The 22056-nt window shown below is 36.1% G+C and overlaps 1 protein-coding gene, 1 long non-coding RNA gene and 1 pseudogene across 3 annotated transcripts; 1 reads left to right on the top strand and 2 right to left on the bottom strand.

The window, feature by feature from the left end:
• Positions 1 to 8068: 8068 nt before the first annotated feature.
• On the bottom strand, positions 8069 to 8695 carry LOC122601029. Its single transcript, XM_043773807.1, has one exon. The coding sequence runs from the start codon at positions 8693 to 8695 to the stop codon at positions 8069 to 8071; it is 627 nt and encodes a 208-aa protein (XP_043629742.1).
• Positions 8696 to 11729: 3034 nt separating this feature from the next.
• On the top strand, positions 11730 to 15751 carry LOC122600213. 2 transcript variants are annotated; one of them, XR_006324023.1, is made up of 4 exons: positions 11730 to 12240; positions 12833 to 12998; positions 14762 to 15217; positions 15300 to 15751. It is a non-coding gene; the product is annotated as an uncharacterized LOC122600213 (long non-coding RNA). The 2 variants fall into 2 exon arrangements; XR_006324022.1 differs by having other exon boundaries at positions 11730 to 12998.
• Positions 12347 to 12457, bottom strand: LOC122602441 (annotated as a pseudogene).
• Positions 15752 to 22056: the final 6305 nt, after the last annotated feature.

Raw genomic sequence — 22056 nt, 5'->3', positions numbered from 1 at the left:
CCGGGTGGAGTGACTAACCATCAAGACGGATTACTAAAAGTGGTCGCTTGAGTAATTTCTTGCGGCATAGTTACGTTGATCTAGTATTTCTGGGTGGAGTGACTACCCACCAATGTTAAAAGCATAACGGAATGCTTAAAGTTAATTAAAGTTGATTGAAGTTGATTAAAGTTGATAAGTTGATTAAAGTTGATAAGTTGATTAAGTTTATAAAGTTCATAAGTTGGTCAAGATAATAAGAGGATATGTTGATAAGTATGATGTATCGTTGATAGGCACAATTAGGAGTAAATACTCTACGTGTGCTAATATGAATACGTGTGAAAGCTTATGTGTTATATGACAAGATATAATATGAAGTTACGTTTAAGTGGTAAGTCTATGTTGATATGATATAAGATATTGATTAAGATGTGAGTATATGATGATGTGAAGTATATGTTGATATGAAATGAAATGTGATGCCATGTGGGAAAAGAGAAGTATGGGTTGATCTATGATTGTTGTGGATGATATGTACTGTGATTATGTTTTGATTAGTAAAATATGACGAAGTTTTATGAAAGTAAAATGAAGAACATTTTATCAAAAATGTGTGTATCTTACTTAGCTAATTTTATTAGCTAACACTTGCTTTTATGAAAATGTTGTGTCCTTCAGGATAAACAGGTATAAGCTAGTGAAGTACGTGAATCGTGAGATGGGTAGAAGAATAAAGGAAGATTAGCATTAGTTTCCCGATGCTTAAAATTCCCGTTAGTCATTGTTTGGTTACTTATTAATGACTTATGTTGTATGTATTGATGTATGGCATATATTTTAGTGCCATAACTTGGATTTATCATTTATTTTTGTGACGATACGATTTAGTAACACAATTTTTGTGAAAGGTACCATCCGGTTACGGATGGTGCCGTTTTATATATACGTTTTTCGCAAAGTTTGAACGTCGTTAGGCAAAGTTTTTGTAAATCCAGGTTTCTAAAATGACGAGTGTTACACCCTATCCCCCGGCCCAATCTCCCAATCGGCCGTTGATAACAAAGATTAATGATGGTGCGACTTAAGATAAAGTTCTCTAAAGTGGGTCCACTTTTTGGTTAGTTATAAGTTACCATATTTTTGTTTAAGTTTGATGAAATTGTTGCCATTGAAATGAAGTAGATGTTTTTCAATTTATTCCCTGTCTTGACTTAATCAAATGTTACATTCATGAGTACTGAATTGCTATTTGCTAGAAACAATTTCATTTATTCTTTAATAAATGTTACAGGTTATATATTTATACATGTGCGGTGTCATGTGGATACCATGAGTATGGTAATCTACGACATCTTTAGCCTTATGTTCTAAAATTGATGTTTTGTAGCTTCAAGGTAACTAAACTAGTAATCGTGGTCTGGTTGGACTTGCTGCGAATGTGAGCATTGTAATAATATACATAATGTTTCTAAGCGTAAACATTATATTGAGGTACGTGCTATCAGTTATTGGGGACATGATTTGGGCATTGGGAAGGCTTAATGAAACAATGTGTAGGGATGCTCTGCATCGACCCCTTGTAATGAATTATCATGCTAACCGGGATCTTAAAAAAGTTGAGTAATGAATAAAGTGGGTTCCTTTTGTCTCTGACTGCAAGGTCTAATGGCTACTTACTATGGACTCTCGGTTATCTTGTTGACCCTACCCTGCCCATGCTTCCAAGATGGCTACTTACTATGGGTATTACTTCTAGCTTAGACTCTCGGTTATCTTATAGACCCTTCCCTGCCCTGCCCATGCTTCTGCATGATGTTTACACCTTGTTCTTTCTACATTTTATCGATCCAGTTAAAGATATTCACTAGGAAATAATGCACTTGGAACCCCAACCCAATTTTGTCACCAATGATGGATAAACTAGCCGAAAACCTAGTAGGTTGTTGGCTATTTGCTGTGAATTCGGGCATGTAGTGGATAATATCCTCTAAGTTCTCATCAAAGTACCCACACCGTACACATGATGTCGGTGAAAACCATAATTCTCTGCTTCTATAACGTTCCACCGTTGGTAACCTGTTTTTCATTGCCCTCCGATTCATAACATTAACCTGTTTCTTAGTGTTTCTTTCTGTTGTATTCCACGAGGTTGTTGGCTCATAGCTATAATGGTTTTCTTTCTTAACCGCTACCCATAATTCCCCTTATTAGCAGGTCCATGGAGATTTCTTAACCAAAACTGATGATATTTTGCATATGTTATTCCAGGGACCTGGGATGGAGATCTTTGCTGGAATATGGGACCAATGTCTGGATGTATGATGAGTAGCCCATATGACCTCACACCACAACCCATTCGTGTCGGTTTTGAACCTCCGCCACCATTTAGCTAACTTTGCAAGATTTGAGTCCCTTAAGGATCCTAGACTCACACCGCCATAGTCTTTTGGTTTAATTACATTTTCCCAAGCCACCCAATTGATCCTGCCTTTATCAAATGAACTACCCCAATAAAATGTTCGTCTTAATTGATAAAGTTCTTCAATGACCTGTAGGGGCGCTTTGTAGAGTGAGAGGTAGAAAGTAGTTTGTGAGCTAAGAACAGATTTCTAGAGCACCATTTCCAAAACACATATATTTTGCCTTCCAAATCAAGAATTTGGACTTGAAGGTATCTAAAATTGATTCCAATTTTTAACCAAAATCATGCTACCTAAGACCTAGGTATTTGAATGTGAAGGCACCAGCTTAACAATGTAAGAGGGCATAGCCATGTAGTTTAGCTGTTGTAAATTCACTCCAATACCATAGTAGCATAGAGGCTGCTTTTGCAAGGTTAACCTTTAGGCCAGATGCAAGATAAAAGCATTTAAGAATCCTTCCAAGATTCAAGGAATTCGTTGATGACCATTCGCCAATGAAAACCACGTCATCAACATATAAAAAGTGAGCGATCAGAGCCTCAGAGGCCCATAATTTGTACATCTTAGATATGGTAAACTCCCAAGTCTGTGGCCCGTTTTAATATCGAATATAGTGCTTCCATAACTATTATGAACAAGAATGGGAAACGGGGTTCACCTTGACGGAGGCCAAGAACCGCTTACTAAAAGTGAGAATCGGCTAGAAGTTAGAATGCCAGGAATCCATAGCCTCCATTTAGATGGGAAGTTCATTTGTGCCATTACCGAGTCCAAAAACCCTTGACGTTTAGCAGGATTAGTCATTTAAAAAAAAAAAAACTTTTTGGAGGCAATATATTAGTGAATGGAGTGTGAAAATGTTATCTATATAAGTTGACTTTTTTTATGAAACCATTTTTTTCTAAAACCTTAAAAAATCTTAAATTATAGATTATATTAAATGTTTTTAAAGTTCATTAACGTGAAAAATTAGAAGAGTTCATATCGTAAAATATATTTTATTCAAAATCTTAAAAATAACTTCTTGTTCACATGTGAATATTGTCTCACATGTACCATTTATATATAAACTTATTAGAGTAAGTTATATTTTTCATCTCTGAAGTTGACACGTTTTTCACTTTTGATCCATAAAGTGAAAACATTATAACTTTGACCTTAAACTTGGCCACTTTTTTTGGCCGTTAACGTTACACCCAAGGGACTAAAAGTGAAAAACGTGTCAACTCTAGGGACGAAAAATGTAATTCGTTCTTCCATTCATCTACTCCAACAAGATTCCGGCCTCCGGTCATCTTCACCGATGGACTCACAAACTTATTATTTACACCGACTGACCAACTCTATTTCTAACTAGCCATTGACCGATGAAAAGGGTGGTTGCCCCCTCTATCTTTATCACTCTATCAATCAACAACCCTTCAAAATTATATATTATGTGCTCTATCATTTGTTGCTAGTGCTCAATTATATTCATATCTATATTTATATTTCTATCTGGCTGGCTGGCTGGTTTGATGTTGAATGTACATTACTGGCGAAAATGATATTTATCTGTAATATCTTATAAGTTTTTTCCCGAGCATAAATCGGATAACGGGTGAATTCGGGCCATATCTTAGCTGACTGACTGTAAAGTTTTGGTTGTAAACAAAAATCCACTCGTACGTATGAAATTTGATATCGTATCATTTGAGTAAATGATTTTGTTTGTGGTTTAGATTTGGATTAAAAGTCGAGTTTTTATTAGGTATCATCAGAAAATAAAATGTCTAGTCGGAAAATTTCATCGGAAAAGATGATCGGAGAAGATGACCGGGAAGAAAAAAATGGAAAAATAAATTTATTTGTATGATTTTCACTTTTCGTCGGACCATGACATATTGGTTTTCTTTAGAGTTTGAGATTTGTGTCTCTAAGACCTACTTCTCTTCATATATGAAATATAATTCGCAGAAGCTAACATGTTCTTTAATATGAGATATCTATTTCATAAATGATTGTGCACCAAACCACATAGTAGATGAAGACTCTGGAAAGGGACTCCGTTCGTGGATGAATGATTGAGGTTTAAGGGTTTGTTGGCGATTCCCCGAAGGTAGGGCAATGCCTCTTTACGCCAAGATATGTGAGTTAGGATTTATTATGGTTTATGTGTGAGAGTCGACTGATTTGTGATCATGCCGAATTAATGAGGGTTACCTCTCCTTATATAGGAGAGGGAAACTTGGGGAGAAAGTTAGGGTTTTAGCCTCCTTTAGGGTTTTGGATACTATTGTAATGTTTATCCGATTTAGTTGCCATCAATTTATTAATTAACACATCCGAGCCTAAACCGATTTAGTTGCCATCAATTTATTAATTAACACGAAGGGTACACCATCAATAAATAAAAAGGTTAAAACCTTTAAAAAGGTAACTTATGCATTAAAATTCTGTAATAGAAAGAACATATTTAGTTTTTGTAATATTGTTAGTTTCATTACTCAATTGTCGGTTAATATGCCAACTTGACTTGATATGTCACTAAAATTTCATGTGGCTTATTGATTTGGATCCAAAAATGAGAAAAATCCTTTTACGACCCGAACTTTTTTGTGTGACTCGCAATAGTTCCTGGTTCCTCCAAACATATCTAGATGTTTATTGACGCTTTTAATTATATCATTGGATGACACCGTATAAAGCATGCACGAACATACAAGAGTGTTTGCGCCTTTGCAGAACGTGGATGAGTTTCGAATCCAACTCAAAAGTCTAGGTGAAATTTTTAATGACATGTCAAACCACGTTTACATTTATTAGATGCTTAAATGATAAATCTATTTTTAGTTTTATCCTTTGAGCATGTAATAAATGTAAACGTGGTTTGACTTGGGTTCTAGAGACAGAGGTTATGAGTTTGATCATCGTTCCATGTAATGGTTGAGGGGTCTTTTCAAATAATTAGGTAGAAAATGAAAGGAAGAAGAAGAAAAGTCTCTTTACTTAGGTAAATGTAAGGTCTGCTTATATCTTAATCTTCCTCAATATATCGTCGAGGTATTGAGGTTTAAAACTCGCGGAATAGTTTGTTGTTTTATTTTTTGAACATTAAAAACGGTATATTACTGATATATAAATTCTAGCAAGAAGCTAGAAGATACATACATAAAATAGGGGAAGAATGGAAAGAAATTACAAGTTAAAATTATTCCATTGGGATCATGTATTACATGAAGAGGTCAATCGATTGGAGAGCCATGAGAAACTAGTTCCTTTAATCTCTTTGAAGGCGAAGTGAAGAGATGGCTGCTTGTTCGAGAATATGCACTCGTTCCTACTTCTCCATATTATCTAGAGATATGCAAACAGGACCAGTTGAGCGAGTTTATGCTTGAAAGGAGTCGTACCAATTAGCATGTGAAAAACTGAAGGAGTTCTTGTAGATCATGTGGCTTTGGAGAAGTAATTTGGCACCAAACTTGAACTCGACGCCATAAGGAAGTTGCAAATGAGCAGTTTAGGAATAGATGCTCGGTGGTCTCGGGATGAAGATTGCAAAGTGGCAAAGAGACGAAGATGTAGGAACTTGTCTAAGTGACAACTGGTCCAAAGTCGGGAGTCTTTGCATTTCAATTCGCCAGCCTAGAATATTAGCTTTAAACAGAGCGAGCTTGTTCCATAGGAAGATCCATCTCTTTGGTCCAACCGGGAGTCTTTGAAGATGCGATCTCATAGATTTAACAGAGAATCCAGAAGAAGTATCCAAGTCCCATTCCCATGAGTCTTTATTGTTTAAGGGTGATGCTTTGGATCTTAGATAACATGTCTTCGAGTTGATTTAATTCGATAGAGCTAGATGGTGGGCGTACCCATTGCCAGACCCATTGTGAAAAGAGGTCTGCTCCTATGCATCGTTCAAAAATCATACAACTTTTTTGCTTTTCGAGTTTAAACAAATCCGGGTAGAGGTTGTAGAAAGGGGTGTTGCCAAGCCATTTATCAATCCAAAATCTAATATTGCATCCGTCATCTAAGAAACCTGTGAACATATACTCTAGAGAAAAGTCAAAAAGGGACATGTGGGAGCTTAATCCAGCAATGGATTTCCAAGCTCCCACCAAGGTATTGCCACAGGGTAAGGGTGAGCAATTACGAGATGAATAATGAACAAATTTAATAACTTGACACCATAAACTATCCGGATGAATACGATAACGCCACCACCATTTAGAAAGAAGAGCAAGGTTTTTAAATTGCAAACATCCCAGCCCAAGCCCGCCCTCAATCACGGGAGATATAATCCTGTCCCATGAAACCCAGTGTATTTTCCTACTCTCGAGAGAACCTCCCCAAAAAAAAGATCTACGAATTAATTCAAGTTTAGAGAGAACACTTACAGGAGCCATATACAAGGAAAAGAAGTATGATGGGAGACTGTCAAGCACCGATTGGATGAGTGTAATAGAACCAGCTAGGGATAGGGTGGAGGCCTTCCACAGTGAAAGGCGAGATTCGAAAGTTTTGATGACTGGGCCCAATTTTTGACTAGATTCATATTGGAGCCAACAGGTAAACCTAGGTAGATGATAGGAAAGTAACCAGGTTTGCATTAAAGGATGGAACAAGATCTGTTGCATTCATTTGAGGTGAGATTGAGACCGAAGAAGCAAGACTTATGGTGATTAATTTTTAGACCGGAGACCAGATGGAAACATCAAAGTATTCTTGATATGTTAAGAAGGTATTTGGTAGACCACTTGCCCATTATTATTGCATCATCCGCATATAGTAAGTGACTCAAGGAAGGCCCATAATTTGGTAGTTGGATATTGGAAATTAAACCAATTGATGATGCATGTTGGAAGATATTCGAGAAGGCTTCCATGGCAATAATGAACAAAAAAGGAGAAAGTGGGTCACCTTGAGGAACACCTCTCTCATAGTTAAATTCCGGGGTTGGGCTGCCATTAATAAGGACGAAGACCGGGTGGAGATGAGTATAGCTTTTATTCAAAGCAGCCATCGCTGGGGAAAGCCCATCTGATCCATTATTGAGATGAGAAAATCCCAAATAACAGAGTCAAAAGCTTTCTCAATGTCAATTTTGAAACAAAAAGTCTCTTGTTTGGTTTTTTTCAACCATGTGATAATCTCATTAAGCATCAAAGGACCATCCAGAATGTTCCAATCACTGAGGAAGGCTGATTGAGTTGATGATATGATTTTTGGAAGGCGTTGTTTGAGACGATTAGCCAGGGTTTTGGATATGACTTTTTTATGCAGCCAATTAAGGTTATAGGTCGGAAGTCACTCAAGGATTTAATTAATGATTTTTTAGGGATAAGAGTAATATGAGAAGAGCCACAACCAGGACTGATGGAACCCGAGTTATAAAAATCTAGCATGATGGTGAGGAAGTCAAATTTAAGCAAGTCCCAGAATCTCTTTATAAATCCAAGATTAAATCCATCTGGGCCAGGGGCCTTGTTGCTATCACAATCCCAGATGGATTGTTTTATTTCGGATAGGGTAAAGGGGGTTGTAAGTTGAACAACAGCTTCCTCAGGTAGAGTTTTTAACCCGTAGCAAATCAACTTGGGTCTTAATCGGATAGGCTCAGAAAACTTTTGCTTAAAAAAGTTATAAGCAGCGTCCTGGATGCTTGGTGGATCAATATGCTAAGATCCATTAATTTCGAGACCTACGAATCTGTTCCTGGCAATTCTGCAGTTGATGTAGTTATGAAAGAAAGAAGAATTTTCATCACCGAACTTAATCCATTTGGCTCGAGATTTTTGATGGTAATCTTGAGTTTTGGCTTTCTCAAATTCAAGCAATTTCTCCTTTATCTCGACCCAAAGGGACAACTCGTCTTCAGTATACTCTCTTAAGTCAATGATAGCATCGAGTTCTGCCAATTGATCATTGAGAATGGATGATTGAAAGTTCTCTTGGGTCTTTTGATCGTGTATCGAGGCTTTTAGGACAGATTTTAATGCCTTGAATTTGGCATTTAATATTTGATCCGGCTTCCCATAAAAGTGTCCAGATTCGATACAGGAAGTGATGACTTCAGTTATGCCAAGTTTGGTTAGCCAGGAGTTGAAAAAGCGGAAAAGGATGGGGCCAAAATCTTGTTTTGTAGTGATGAGAATAAGGGGTCTGTGGTCAAAGAGGGTACGAGGAAGTGTGGTGAGAGCAGCGGATGGCCAATCGTTTAGGAAACATTGGGATACCAATATTCTATCAATCTTACTCTTCTTGATCCCATTGTCCTTAACATAGGTAAAGGAACTACCGTGCATGGTATATTCGTGCAAATTGTTGAGGTGGATAAAGGAGTTGAAGGAAAGGGCTTCATTATGATTGAAAACACTGTTTTTTCTGTCATCGGGTGTGCGAACAAAATTAAAGTCACCTAAAAGGATTAAGTAACCTTGAAGGGATGATAAAAGAGTGGAAAGATCATCCCATAACTGTTGTTTGGATTGTTGGTCTAGGGGAGGATATATATTCAGGATGTGACAGATTGTATTGGAACTAGTAATTGTGCCAGAGGTTAGGAGGAAGTGTTGTGATTTAACGGAATTAAGGTGAGAAAAAATAGCAGCGTCCTAAAGACTTAATAAACCACCAGAACGGCCTTCAGACCCAGAAGAAGGAACGAAATCAAATCCAAAGTTTGGGTTACCCCAAAGTTGTTGAGGATAAATGGTCTGGGAATTAGCTTTATGAGTTTCTTGGATACAAAGAAAATTGATTTTATGGTCTAGTCTCAACTGTTTTATCCAACGAGATTTTGCCTCGTCTTTGTAGCCACGGATATTTATGGTTAAGAAATTCATTAAGACAAGTTGTCAGCACGGTCTTTGGTTACTTGATCCTCTGCCAGTTGTGCAAATTTCGCCAGGTCGACACCAATTTCCATAGTACCCTCAACTTCTTCATGGATTGAACAGATATGATTGCGAGAATATGGATCATGAGTTGTTCGGGTAGGTGGGGTGTGGGGATTATTAGCTTGGGTGCAAGATTTGTTGAGGTGAAGGAGAGATTTGTTGGGGGGGAAGGAGAGATTGGTTCAGAATTATTATTGGGATAGGATTTCATACTGTTATTGGGAGGGTCATTAACAAGAAAGTTGAAAGGGATGGGGGTAGGTTGTTGTCTGAATGAGAGATGTTGATCATCGGAAAAGGAAAGGGACCTATGGCAACATTTGGAGGGTGTCAGATTCGAGAAAGAGAAAGATTTTGAAGAGGGGTTATGTTCGGTATTATTTTCTGAAGGTACATGCATGGGGGGCGAGGGTTCTCTTTGTCTTTTTCGAGAGAGTGGGGTGACAGGTGGTGATTTGGGGAGTGAGATGGAAGATGAGGAAACAGGGATGTTAGTAGTCGTTGGTTGGTTATTTGTACATGGTTCATGAATTGAATTTTCATGGAGATTAGATATATTCTGGGAGTATTGTTGACTAAGGTTTTGGATAGGTGTAGGTTGTGGGGTAGGGTCACCTAAAGGTTTTTGCAAATCATTTTCTTTCAAAAAAGGCGTTTCCCCATTTAAAGGAGAATTGGAATGGTCAATTGAATGCTCCTTTGACTACAAAAAATCGGTTTCCAAATTGGATTTCCAATCAAAATTAGAGTTACCTTTTGTGGACCCATCGGAATATTCTTCATCATCATGTTTGGCCGAAAAAGACAAAAAAGGTGGAGCCCAGGTTTGTGGGTCCTCGATAATTCGCACAACGAAAGACTTGGTTCCCCATTGGATAGTAACTTGATTAATCAAAATTAGAGTTACCTTTTGTGGACCCATCGGAATATTCTTCATCATCATGTTTGGCCGGAAAAGACAAAAAAGGTGTAGCCCAAGTTTGTGGGTCCTCGATAATTCGCACAACAAAAGACTTGGTTCTCCATCGGATAGTAACTTGATAATTAATGTGTTCATGGGAATTAATAAGTAAAATAGCACTAACAAATGACAAATGGCCATCATTGGTATTGGCAGTAGGTTCCACGAGAACTTTACCAATAATGAAAATCGTTTTTAAAAACACAGATTTGTCACGAAGAACCAAAGGGGCACCAAAAATCTTAAAAGTGACTATTTTCCCATACAATCTATCCTCACCATTCCATAGAGAATAATTTGAGAAACATATTTCCATAAAATCAGATTTGTTTTCAAGGAACTCGGTGGCCAACATTGACGCATTGAATGTCAGAAGTATAGTAAGACCACCAACAAAAGAGATTTTGACATTTGTTTTGGTTATTGAAGGTTGTTTAGAGTATTAAACTCTTTGACGGTTGCGATAATTGAAGATTGTTTCCAGAAGGATGGAGTCGGCGGTTCCTGATCAGGAAGGGTGATTGATAGACAATGAGGTGAGATACCAGTGGATAGAACGTCACTATAAGATTTCCCATTGATCAAGGATTGGAAGGTATTTTTAATTTGGTTTGGATGTGGTTGCGATTTTGGGGGACGATATGGGGGGGGGGGGGTGATTGTGATTTTCGCGATAAGAAGGATCAAAATAGGTTCGAAGGTTGCCTTGTTTATCTGCTTTCGAGAGATAAACACCAAGGATTGCACCAGTGCTTTTGACGTTTTGGAGTCTCGGTACGAAGGCTGCCGGATTCCAAACATGTCGGAATCTAATGAATCCGAAAGGATTGTTATATTTGTCCTTTTTCCAGGCTATATAAGCATCGACCAAATTGCCATGGTGTTGGAATAGAGCTTTGAGGTCAATTTGTGATAAGGATGGAAGGAGATTGTAGACAAAAAAAAGGTGACGACAGGGGATTGTTGACGGTGATGACGCTTAACAGTCGTCCAATCTGCTTCATTCCCCGTTGAAGATGACTGCCAGAAGTGGGGGAGGGGTTGGGATGGGTTTTCTCTCTCACACACACATTACTAGTTAATTTATATATATGGAAAATGATAATGACAGCCCTTAAGCTGTCACTAACAACAATTACATGCTTAAAAACTTGTACATTATATATTAAAAACCGCCCCCTGATTTTTCTAACAGCAAGGTACAAATTTTAATGCACCCAATTAGTTTTTACTGATAACTTTAAGGGTTGTCACTAACAAAACCCTATATATATATATATATAGTATGATGATATAGTTTGTTTTTTATCCTTTTATTATTCAAAATGAAAAAGAATTTTTGTTGCATAGGTTACTTTTTACCCGATCAAGGTGCTATTTATTAATTTATATTAAAAAAATTGTGTTACTTTTATTCATTCCGATTAAAGAGAAAAAGGGACTTATAGACCTTATAAACAAAGTCAAAGTGAAATGAGGTGTTGAAATGGGGGACAACCGATATGCTCGGCAAAATAGAAAGAAGCTCCGGCGGAAGAGAGAAAAGTAGGTTTCAAAAAGGGTGGTTGCCACGTCATATATCTCTCTTTCACCCATCATCAATCCATCCATCTGAATGAAGGTGATGCTGATGATGTAGAGCTGATGATTTCTTCTCTAGTTGCTTCCCCATTCATTCATTCAACAACCTTTTCAGAAAAAAAGAAAATAAAAATAAAAAGAATATGAAATGGCAATCTGATCTTTCCACATTTCCTTTTTTATCTATACTACTTTATAAAAATTATATACCCCATATAACAAATTGGGGTTTTTGATGTTGCGGGTTTTATCGTCCACTATCTGAAAGGCGATGATGATATATCTTTCTGCATATTAATTTTCCGAGCATATTCCGGATAACGGGTGAAAATCGGCCCGTATCTTGGCGGGGCATCCCGAATGTTTGGTGTTTGCAGCCATGGCGGTGTTTCTGATCCCCTTTATTCTGGTTTCACTTATATTTGCAGATCTGAGCCTATTATGACCCCCATATTTCATGTGTTCTCGAGTTTTTGTTTTTTGATAAAATTCGGCAACCTTATTGTTATTATTACTAGATTTATACCCGTGCCAAAAAATTAAGATCAATATTGAGTGATATCAGATATTAAACTGATAAGAATAGATACTACACTTGATCTTAGGCAAAAGGCCAAGAAAGGTAATGTCAAGTGATAAATATAAGAGGCTGTGATGGTGATAAACTGTTATAAGTTATAGTATATTTGAATGAAGTTTATGATTATACGTATCTTGGCGGGGCAACACACTAGGACATTTATGTGAAAGAATCTACTAATAAGATTTAAGTGTAGTTCTTTTCACATTGCAACTGGTGATTAAGATTGCAGCCATGGCGGATTTACCCTCTTTGTTTTGTTGTTTACATCTTTATGCAGGGATTGGGTGTCGTTGTTGACTTCTAGTTGTTGTTGTTGTTCTGTTAACCTATTTAACATATTTCTGTATCTGAGCCTCATAATCAGTTTATCTTAATCTTTAAACTATATTTCCTTTCATGTTTTTAAATTTGTCTCCAGTTAAAAAGAACTTGGTGATACGTGCCTTCAGATTTGATGATAAAGGAATAAGTTGCTCTAAATGATGGCTTTTCTGATTTCCCTTTGGCTCAATGATTTTATTCCAATTATGATAACAGCCTTGTCATATGGGTCAAGTACTTGTAGTTTGAAGTTAATTTACTCGGTAAGTTTGCAGCCCTAATTCTTTGGAATTCTGTCTTTTTCTTATATATATATATACACCGTTAAGAAAGATTAAGATTTTGAAGGAGGTGTTTGATTTAGCTTATTGGAATGATCTTACTCGCTTAGCTTTTATTAGCCACTATCTAAAAGGTGATGATGAATTGATGATATATCTTTCGTATTTTTAAATTGTATATTTCTGAGCATATTCCGGATAATGGGTGAAATTTGGCCCGTATCTTGGCGGGGCAACCCAAATTTATTGTTTTTGCCGCCATGGCGAGGTATCTGATCTCCTTTCTTTTGGTTTCAATTAAATTTCCAGATCTGAGATTCTGAGTCTATATTGACCGCCGTATTATCATGTGTTCTCGGGTTTGTTTTGTTTTGTGATTCAATTCGACAACCCTTATTGTTATTATTACTATATATCTAGACCTGTGTATAAGAAAGAGTATGGAAATGGCCTTGGATTGGTCGTGTACATTGCTCGACTCTCCCTGGTAACCTGAATAGGATCCCTTTCAGTTTTTCTTGTACACTTACCATAAAATTCGGGGGTGGACTTTTGGTATGGAAGGTACCGTTTATTTATCCACTTTTGAAAAAAAGGGTAATGGGGGAAACCCTAGCCCCTGTACCACAATAGGATACCCATCAACTCACCCTATATGAGCCATATATGACGAGTACTTGAAGGATCGAACCCGCGTCTTTAGATTTTCACATGTGGGCCTAGGCTTCATTGGTATCAAGTACCTTAAAGGAATTGTTTTTTTGTGCCAAGCGGGGATTGAACTTGAGACCTTAAGGTCACCAAGGGTTTCCCTTACCACTAGGCCAACTCCTTGTTGGTTACTTATGCACTTTTGTATTTAGTATTTTCCTTTTTTTTTAATAATGACAAAGATTGTAGTCCCGTACATACAAGAGAGGCCTACAATTAAGGACATTATAGAGTTTTGAGACTTATACTGATGATCCATGTGGGTTAAAGCTCCATAATTAATGTCAAGTGTTGATTATAAGAGGCTATGATGATGATAAATCGTTGCAACTCAGTAAATTTGAATGAAGTTTATGATTATGCGTATCTTGGCGGGGCAACTCACTAGGACGGTTATGTGAAAGAATCTACATTTAAGATTATGTTTAGTTCTTTCACATTGCAACCGGTGATTAAGTTTGCAGCCATGTGGATTTATCATATTTGTTTTGTTGTTAACAATTCCTGTATCTGAGCCTCATAAGCAGTTGTCTTGATCTTTAAAGTTTGAACTATGTTTCCGTTCATACTTTTGAATTTATCAAGAATTTAAGAAAACTTGGTGATGCATGCCTTCAGTTCTGATTGTAAAGGAATAAGTTCTTCAAGATTTGGTTTACATTTCCTGATTTCACCTGACTTAATGATTTTTATTTCAAGTATGATAGACTTCTCAATTTGGTCAAGTACTTGGTAAGTTTGCAGCAGTAAATATCTGTCTTTTGAGGATGAACATGTAATTTGATTTGTGATGTTGGACCATTTTACCCCATAGGATCGGTGTGAGACATTCGGCTATTTTACAAGTCTGGACCACATTAATTTTGAGTAATGAGGGTGTTTGGTCAAGCTGATTGCATCTTGTACAATGTGAATATCGTTCTCTACATTCATCATTTAGACCGGAGGTGTTATGCTTTTACAGTTTTGCAGTAAGACGAACTCAACGTAACGTTATATGAATCTGATGAGGCTATTATGATGCTTTTGTGTAGGAATTATCAAGTGTATTGCTTTTCTGGCGACTCACTCCGAACTAGCTTGAGCTTTTGGCTGGTGCTAGCCTAGTTATTACATAGCCCCATTTGCTTAGAGGTTGCGGGTTTAAGTTCCAAAAGCAACAAGGGTGAAAGGTTTCCATTCAAATTTCTTCTGCAATTGTTTCATACTTTAACATGATCTGGTAGTGTATGAAATAAGAATTTTAGGCCAGCATTCTGTATTAGTCCAAACTTCATTTCAAGTTTAGTACTTATGCTATGATTACGTATCAAATAACTATATATTAATGAACACATCCTCACGACCTTAATGATTGCATATTTTGCAAAACTAATGTTCATGACTTCATGATTAATTATTCCCCTTACACAGCCAGGGTCATAGCCATTTGTCAGCTGTGTTTCTTGCAGCACGACATGATCCTTGTATGTTGATGCAGTTCCGATAAGGTGCAAACTAATCTTGGTTGTAGACACTAGCAATAGATTTTTCCTATATTAGTTGGTGATATTATGTAGTTTTGGCAATCAGGATTAGACAGCGTTCTAGTGAATGCATTGAAGGATGGTACCGAGAGTTCGAAGTAATGCATGAAGTTCGTTGATATTAGCGAGCCCATTTACAACGATTTGACATTAGTGTTTTAGAACATTTTCTGAATTTGATTGAAAGAAACTTATGTTTGGACTTCAGTTGGGGATGAATGGATGATAGTTTAATGCCACTGGGAGCGAGTTATGTCACTATGTCCATTTGGGTTATAGACACATACGAGCCTAGCATGACATTGAGTGGTGCATTGTGTGGCCCATGCAGCATTTTAGAAATCGCAACTCGAAATTAATAAATTGCAACACGAGATTGGTATTCAGTAAAGTAATGATTATCAGTTTATCACCTCCTACATTTCTGCTCACAAATCATTGAAATTGTAACAGATTCTTGAAGAGCGCAACTCAATTTTGCTGTTTGAAGTTGAAAAATGACTTGCAGTTTCTGAAATATGTGTTGCGATATTTCCTGTGTTTGCGATTTTAGAAAAACGTGTTGCGATTTTCGCATTCGTGTTGCCGTTTTGAATACGTTATGAAAAAAAAATTTAATGTTATAATATAAAACGTTAGGTTCTTCAAGTTATCTTCTTTCATATTTATTTTTTTTATTTTAAAAAGTTGCTTTTAAAATTATAGTTGCCCATATCAAATGAGTATTGCTATACCAAAAATGCCCTCAATAAAAATGCCCTCAATAAATTTGTTTTTCAATTTGTAAGAAAATTTCATATCATAATATTCAATATTCTGAAAATATCAAATTTGATACCTGTTTCTCCCTCTCTCCTTGCCCTAGCCACCAACTACGCCGCCATCATGACCGCTAGGCACCACATGTCATTGTCGCCGCATCATGCGGACATCCAAGAGCGGTACCACATGGGGGGCAAAGGGGGCAAATGCCTCATTCCAAATTCAGATTTTGTCATATAATTTTAAATTTTTCATCGATTTCTAAAATTTTTTTATAGGTTTTTAACATTGTGACCCCTTTATATTTAATTTTTACAAGTTTTTTCATTTTGCTCCCTTTGAAAAAAATTTCTGGTACCGCCTCTGCGGGCATCCATCTATATTTACATAACCAAATCAATTTTATTTACTAACACACTTATCTGGGCCAATTACATAGGCGGAAATACATAAGAGTGTTAGTTATATCCATATATTGTATTTTCCATATATACATAAGAGTGTTAGTTATATCCATATATTGTATTTTCTTTTTAAGAAATAATATTCTCTTGGTGTTACGAGGTCAACAAATATGATATACCAGTCAATATAAGTAATTCTGAACTTTTGAAATATTACCTTAACAATAAAACTTATAAAAAGTTACATGTTCAGCTAAGTAAAAGATGTAAACTAATACAATGCCAAAAATATATAAAATTCTTTAAAAATAGTAAAAAATTCTTAAAAACAGATATAAAAACCATTGTTGTCAATGTCGTTATGTTTGAATACCATTGTAATCGTACTATAAATATTCGTATATTTAACAAACAATATAACTTTTAGAACATAATAAATAAACAAAAAAATCGTGATAAGAATATCAATTATCTACTTCTATTCATTCCGATTAAAAAATTAATAAAAGATAGGGGATAAAAATATAAAATGTTAGACCACAATAAATAAAGCGAGGTTAGGTGGTGAAATACTGAATGGGGAAAAATCGATATGCTCGGAAAGAAAAAACGAAAGAAGCTCCGGCGGAAGAGAGAAAAGTAGGTTTCAAAAAGGGTGGTTGCCACGTCATATATCTCTCTTTTGCCCATCATCCATCTAAATGAATGTGATGCTGATGATGTAGAGCTGATGATTTCTCTATTAGTTTCCCCATTCATTCATTCAACAACCCTTTTCAGAAAAAAAAAAAAAGAAAATGAAAAATAAACAGTTAATTGCACAAATCGTCCTTGTGGTTTATCCAAGTAGTCAAGTTTCATCCCTAACAGTTCATGTAACTGGTAATTCTTTCTTTTTCTTATATATATATATATATATATATATATATATATATATATATATATATATATATATACTGTTAAGAAAGATTAAGATTTTGAAAGGGGTGTTTGGCCAGTATCTGAAAGGCGATGATGATATATCTTTCTGCATTTTATTTTTCCGAGCATAAATCGGATAACGGGTGAATTCGGGCCGTATCTTGGCGGGGCAAACCACTATTCGAATTGTTATTGTGTTGGTGTTTGCAGCCATGGCGGTGTTTCTGATCCCCTTTATTCCGGTTTCAGATCTGAGCCTACATAAATATATATGTATAGGAATTAGGAAAACTGAAAAAAGTTAATGTGAAAACCATTTGAATTGGAAGACTATGAGAACCTTTAAATTATAACATGATGTTCATATGTGAATGTATGTGTGAGCAAATTCGTTCACATATGAACAAATCAGCTTATTAGTTAATATTACCTATGTTCATATGTGAACAGTTCGCACACACATATATGTATGGGTTGGGTATTGTAAACAAGTATTATAGTAAAACAAATAGGACAAAATCTTAACCCTTAGGTCATGGTTAAATTAATGCACGAAGATTCATGAAGCAATTTATGCACGATGATTTTCATGATGCACGGTGATTTTCAGTGAAAAGAAACCTATTATTTTATTTGTTTACTTTAATACTTGTTTTATCTTACCTAAAACCTATAATATATATATATATATAGTTTTTGAAAGTTGTGAATTACTCGGTAGTGGCTCAAGGGTAAAGCAAGTGAAGCAAGGGCTTTAGGTCTCAAGTATCCTAAGGCCTCATATTTTTCTAGTTATGCATATGATTATGTGAAAACGAGTATTAGAGAAATAAGTTTTATCAACTAGAAGATAGTTGCTTCAATGGAGACAAGTTTTTCAAAGCTTATGGAAAAAATTTTATATGATTAGATATCACATAAAATGTTAAATGAAATAACATGTCTATTGATTATGAGTAATTTATCATTTCAAATTAGTGTTTGAAATTTGTTAATTTTTTTTGCATTGTTGAAAAAAGTAAACTCTGTTTAGAATATCAATAGTTTTGTTATTTGAAAAGGCCCCCGATAATAAAACTTGGTTTAGGCCTCCAATTTCATTGAGCCGCCACTGGAATTACTTGTGAATGTCAGGACGTCTAGCGTATGTTGTCATACTGCTCTGCGCTAGAGAGCTCCTCAACGATCATATCCCATCTAAACCATCGAGGAAGAGTCGAACCCAAGACCTTGAGAGCAAAAACTCTCCTCTGACCCTCCATAAGGCAAACCGGTGACCAACCCAACGTACTGGTCTGCGCTAGAGAGCTCCTCAATGATCATATCCCATCTAAACCATCGAGGAAGAGTCGAACCCAAGACCTTGAGAGCAAAAACTCTCCTCTGACCCTCCATAAGGCAAACCGGTGACCAACCCACCTAAGTGAGTTGGTTATCAGAGCCTATATATGACGCCCAAATTACCATCTCTTTATTTTTTTAATAGTGACAGTCGTCCAAATTGATTTGAAAAAAACATAATGAGATGGTAATAATGACTTGTCCGATGTGTTATCTGTTGATAAAAGACAGTTGTCCTTGTGGTTTTAAGTCCCACATAACTAATATAAAGTGCTGGAATCTTTCTTTGATGGTTTTAAGGCTGTGAAGATAATGATGAATTTCAACAAAGTGAAGACGAGATTATCCGTATCTTGGCAGGGTAACTCAATCACTTGGATGGTTAAGTGTTATTTCACATTGCAACCGGTGATTAAGTTTGCAGCCATGGCGGATTAATCCTCTTTATTTCATTGTTTATACATCTATCTATCCGAGCCTCATAAATAGTTTTATGTTATTCTATTTACTATCTGTTATTCTATAGAATTCTTTTCATACATTATATTTCTTAAACTAATAAACTGTTCCTTTTCTGTTCAAAAAACGAAAATAAACCTTTTCTTCTCTTATTCAAGAATTTAAACTTTGGGATCTATGTTTGGTTTGCTATGTAATTTTAACAGTTTATGAGATTGTTTGACTTTTCTGTTACTCAATAAATGTCATTCCAAGTATTGAGCAGCCAACCATGTCAATTGGCTAAAATGCTTTACACCTTGAAGGTTAGTTTACTTAATAAGTCTGCAGCCCTGTTTAGTTCAACTTTTGCCTTTGGGGGATGAAGATTTCATTTGCAAGTTTAGTCCATTTTACTCCGTAGAATGGGCCTGGTATGAGTGTCGGGTGTTTTCTCAAATTTAATTTTTCCGAGTTCTTCCCATTAAATAGGAAGTAGTTTGTAATGCAAACACATTCAATTTGGTTGAAATGAAATGAAGCAATCAGAGAAGGGATTTCGAAGAAAATAGTATCGAAGGTTGGTTGCTTCCTTCTATTCAATTTGAAGTTCCTTTTTGACCGTCTTATTTTCAAACAACGTTTAACATTTTTTTTTTGTTGCTAATGATATAATCTTCCTAAGAAATCAATAACCCTTATTAATTAAGAGAAAGTTACATAAATTGTTCATATGAATCTCAAGAGGCTGTGATAATGAATTCGTATGGGCGTGAGTGAATCGGAACAAGGTTGCGGTTAAGAGCATCTTTGCGGGAAACTTTGTTATTTTGAAAGAAACAATATCTGATTGACTTCGTTCTTTCAAGTTGTAACATGTAAGTTTGCAGCAATGACTGAGTTATTCCCTTTCTTCGATTGATTATATATCTGATTATTTAAGCCTCATAATCATTTTTTTTAAACTTGCTCCAGTATTACAAAAATAAAATATAAAAACTCGTTGAATTATTTTGAGAGGCTAGTTTGTTTTTTGCCCTTTTTATATTTGTACTTTGTTTAAGGAAGTTACAGTCTTACAGATTTTGTTCATAGTTAATTGCTTCTTCTAGTTACTTCAAAAATTCTTTGAACTAGTCTCTGGTTTGGCAGTAGCCAAACTGTATACAAGGCTGCTTAGTCATTGCGGGTTCAAGTCCTAAGTAGAACAAGGCTGTCAGTTATGTGAGTCATTGTGGGTTCAAGTCCTAAGTAGAAGAAGGCTGTAAGTTATGTGAGTCATTGCGGGTTCAAGTCCTAAGTAGAATAAGGCTGTAAGTTATGTAAGTTTGTTGTTCAAATGTCTTTTGTAGTTGTTTCAACTTCTGATCTGAAACATGATTAGAAAAGATGTCAAGGTAATGAAGAAATTAATTAGAAAGTATCTCAAGGTAATGAAGATATTATTCAGCATTTAAGTACTTTTGGTAAACTTGGCTTGCAGGGCAGCAACAGTTGCAGTCTTGCAGCTATACTGTCTTGTCTATGTTAGTTCTAGAATTTGCAGTGAACTTTCAATAAGCTTATTATATTGTTATGACATCGAGCAAGTTATGTCAATGTTAAAGAGTTGTACAGGTATCACATTATGGCCACAATAATTGCAAAATATTTAAGTGTAAAAGTAAATAAATAACTTGCCAAGCACTAGAAAAACATAAATAGACATAACTGTATTGTAAAAAACAACCAGACTATCCCAAATGCTAACTCCATGTTAAGGTGGTCTATGTTGATGTTTACGAGCTTCTTTTTCTTTTAAATTAAAAGAACCATTGGACTATCCAAACATCAGTCACCCAGGCCTATAAAGACCTGCTTTTTTGTACGATATAGGACTACACCAATCACACTCAAAAGGCGTGGTCTTTTATTATTTTAACGCATTCACCCTAGTTCCAACCCTAAACACCGTGCTTAGCCCATGTGTTGAAGATTCTTCGTGTTCAAAAGATCCCCAAAGTCCATCTAGGAAATCTTTTGATTCTTTTGGTGGATTGAAAATGTGTTATGGAACTCTATGGTGATTCTGAGTTTGTGGCTGGGAACCTCATCCATACCCTTGTTACCATCATCTAATGTATCTGCTTGTATCTCATACTAAACCTATCTACTGTCACCGTGCTGCACCAGTGGACGCGGTGGTTTGCCAAGAGAAGGATGTGTATTTGCAAGGGGCTTATTGTTTAGGACCAATGTAGAGATTATAACCCCTAGCAGTCTTGATTTTCGCTGGCCTTTCATTTTCTTCGCAAGAAGGTCAGTATTCAACTATTCATGATTGACTTACTTTAGGAGGCATATATTGGAAAGCTCGTATATATGCCAATTATACGTTATGCATAATATCGGTGGGTAAACATCTAGAAGTGTGAAATCATAATCAAACCTTTAGATTTACTAGTTGCTCACTTGGTAAGTTTTTAATGGCGTCACACAAAGTCACTAGGCAAGGCCAGGGACTTTGTATACTCAGCCATAAAAAGACTCATCATGGTTTCTGTTTTTATTTACTTTTTGTTCATATTGTGATTTGAATGTGTGAACTGGAGTTTGGTGGAACGTAAGTTGTATTACATTCACCAGTTATCCTATATGAATGTTACTAATTTCTTGGTTTCTAGTATCATGATGTTTCAGATAGCTAGCTTAGTTTCTTTGGACAGTGATGGTGATATTTTACACTGTCATCTAGATCGAAGCAGAGAACAGTGTTATAGCCATCAACTTTTATCTGGTAAAATGGTATGTCATACAAGTGCACTGGTTAGTGGTCAGCTTGTCAGGGTTTCATAGCACTTTTGGATTTATCGATAATATTCTATCAAATGATTATGGATTAACTGTTGGGTTATCTTGATTTCGGATCGGTTCGGGTCACGGGCTCATGGCAACAGG

The sequence above is a fragment of the Erigeron canadensis genome, chromosome 5, assembly GCF_010389155.1.
Source record: "Erigeron canadensis isolate Cc75 chromosome 5, C_canadensis_v1, whole genome shotgun sequence".
NCBI classification, from domain to species: Eukaryota; Viridiplantae; Streptophyta; class Magnoliopsida; order Asterales; family Asteraceae; genus Erigeron; species Erigeron canadensis.
This window is presented reverse-complemented; position numbering and strand designations above follow the sequence as displayed.

Coding starts and splice junctions, on each gene's coding strand:
- LOC122601029 (XM_043773807.1), bottom strand. CDS start 8,695: ATGCACGGTAGTTCCTTTACCTATGTTAAGGACAATGGGATCAAGAAG.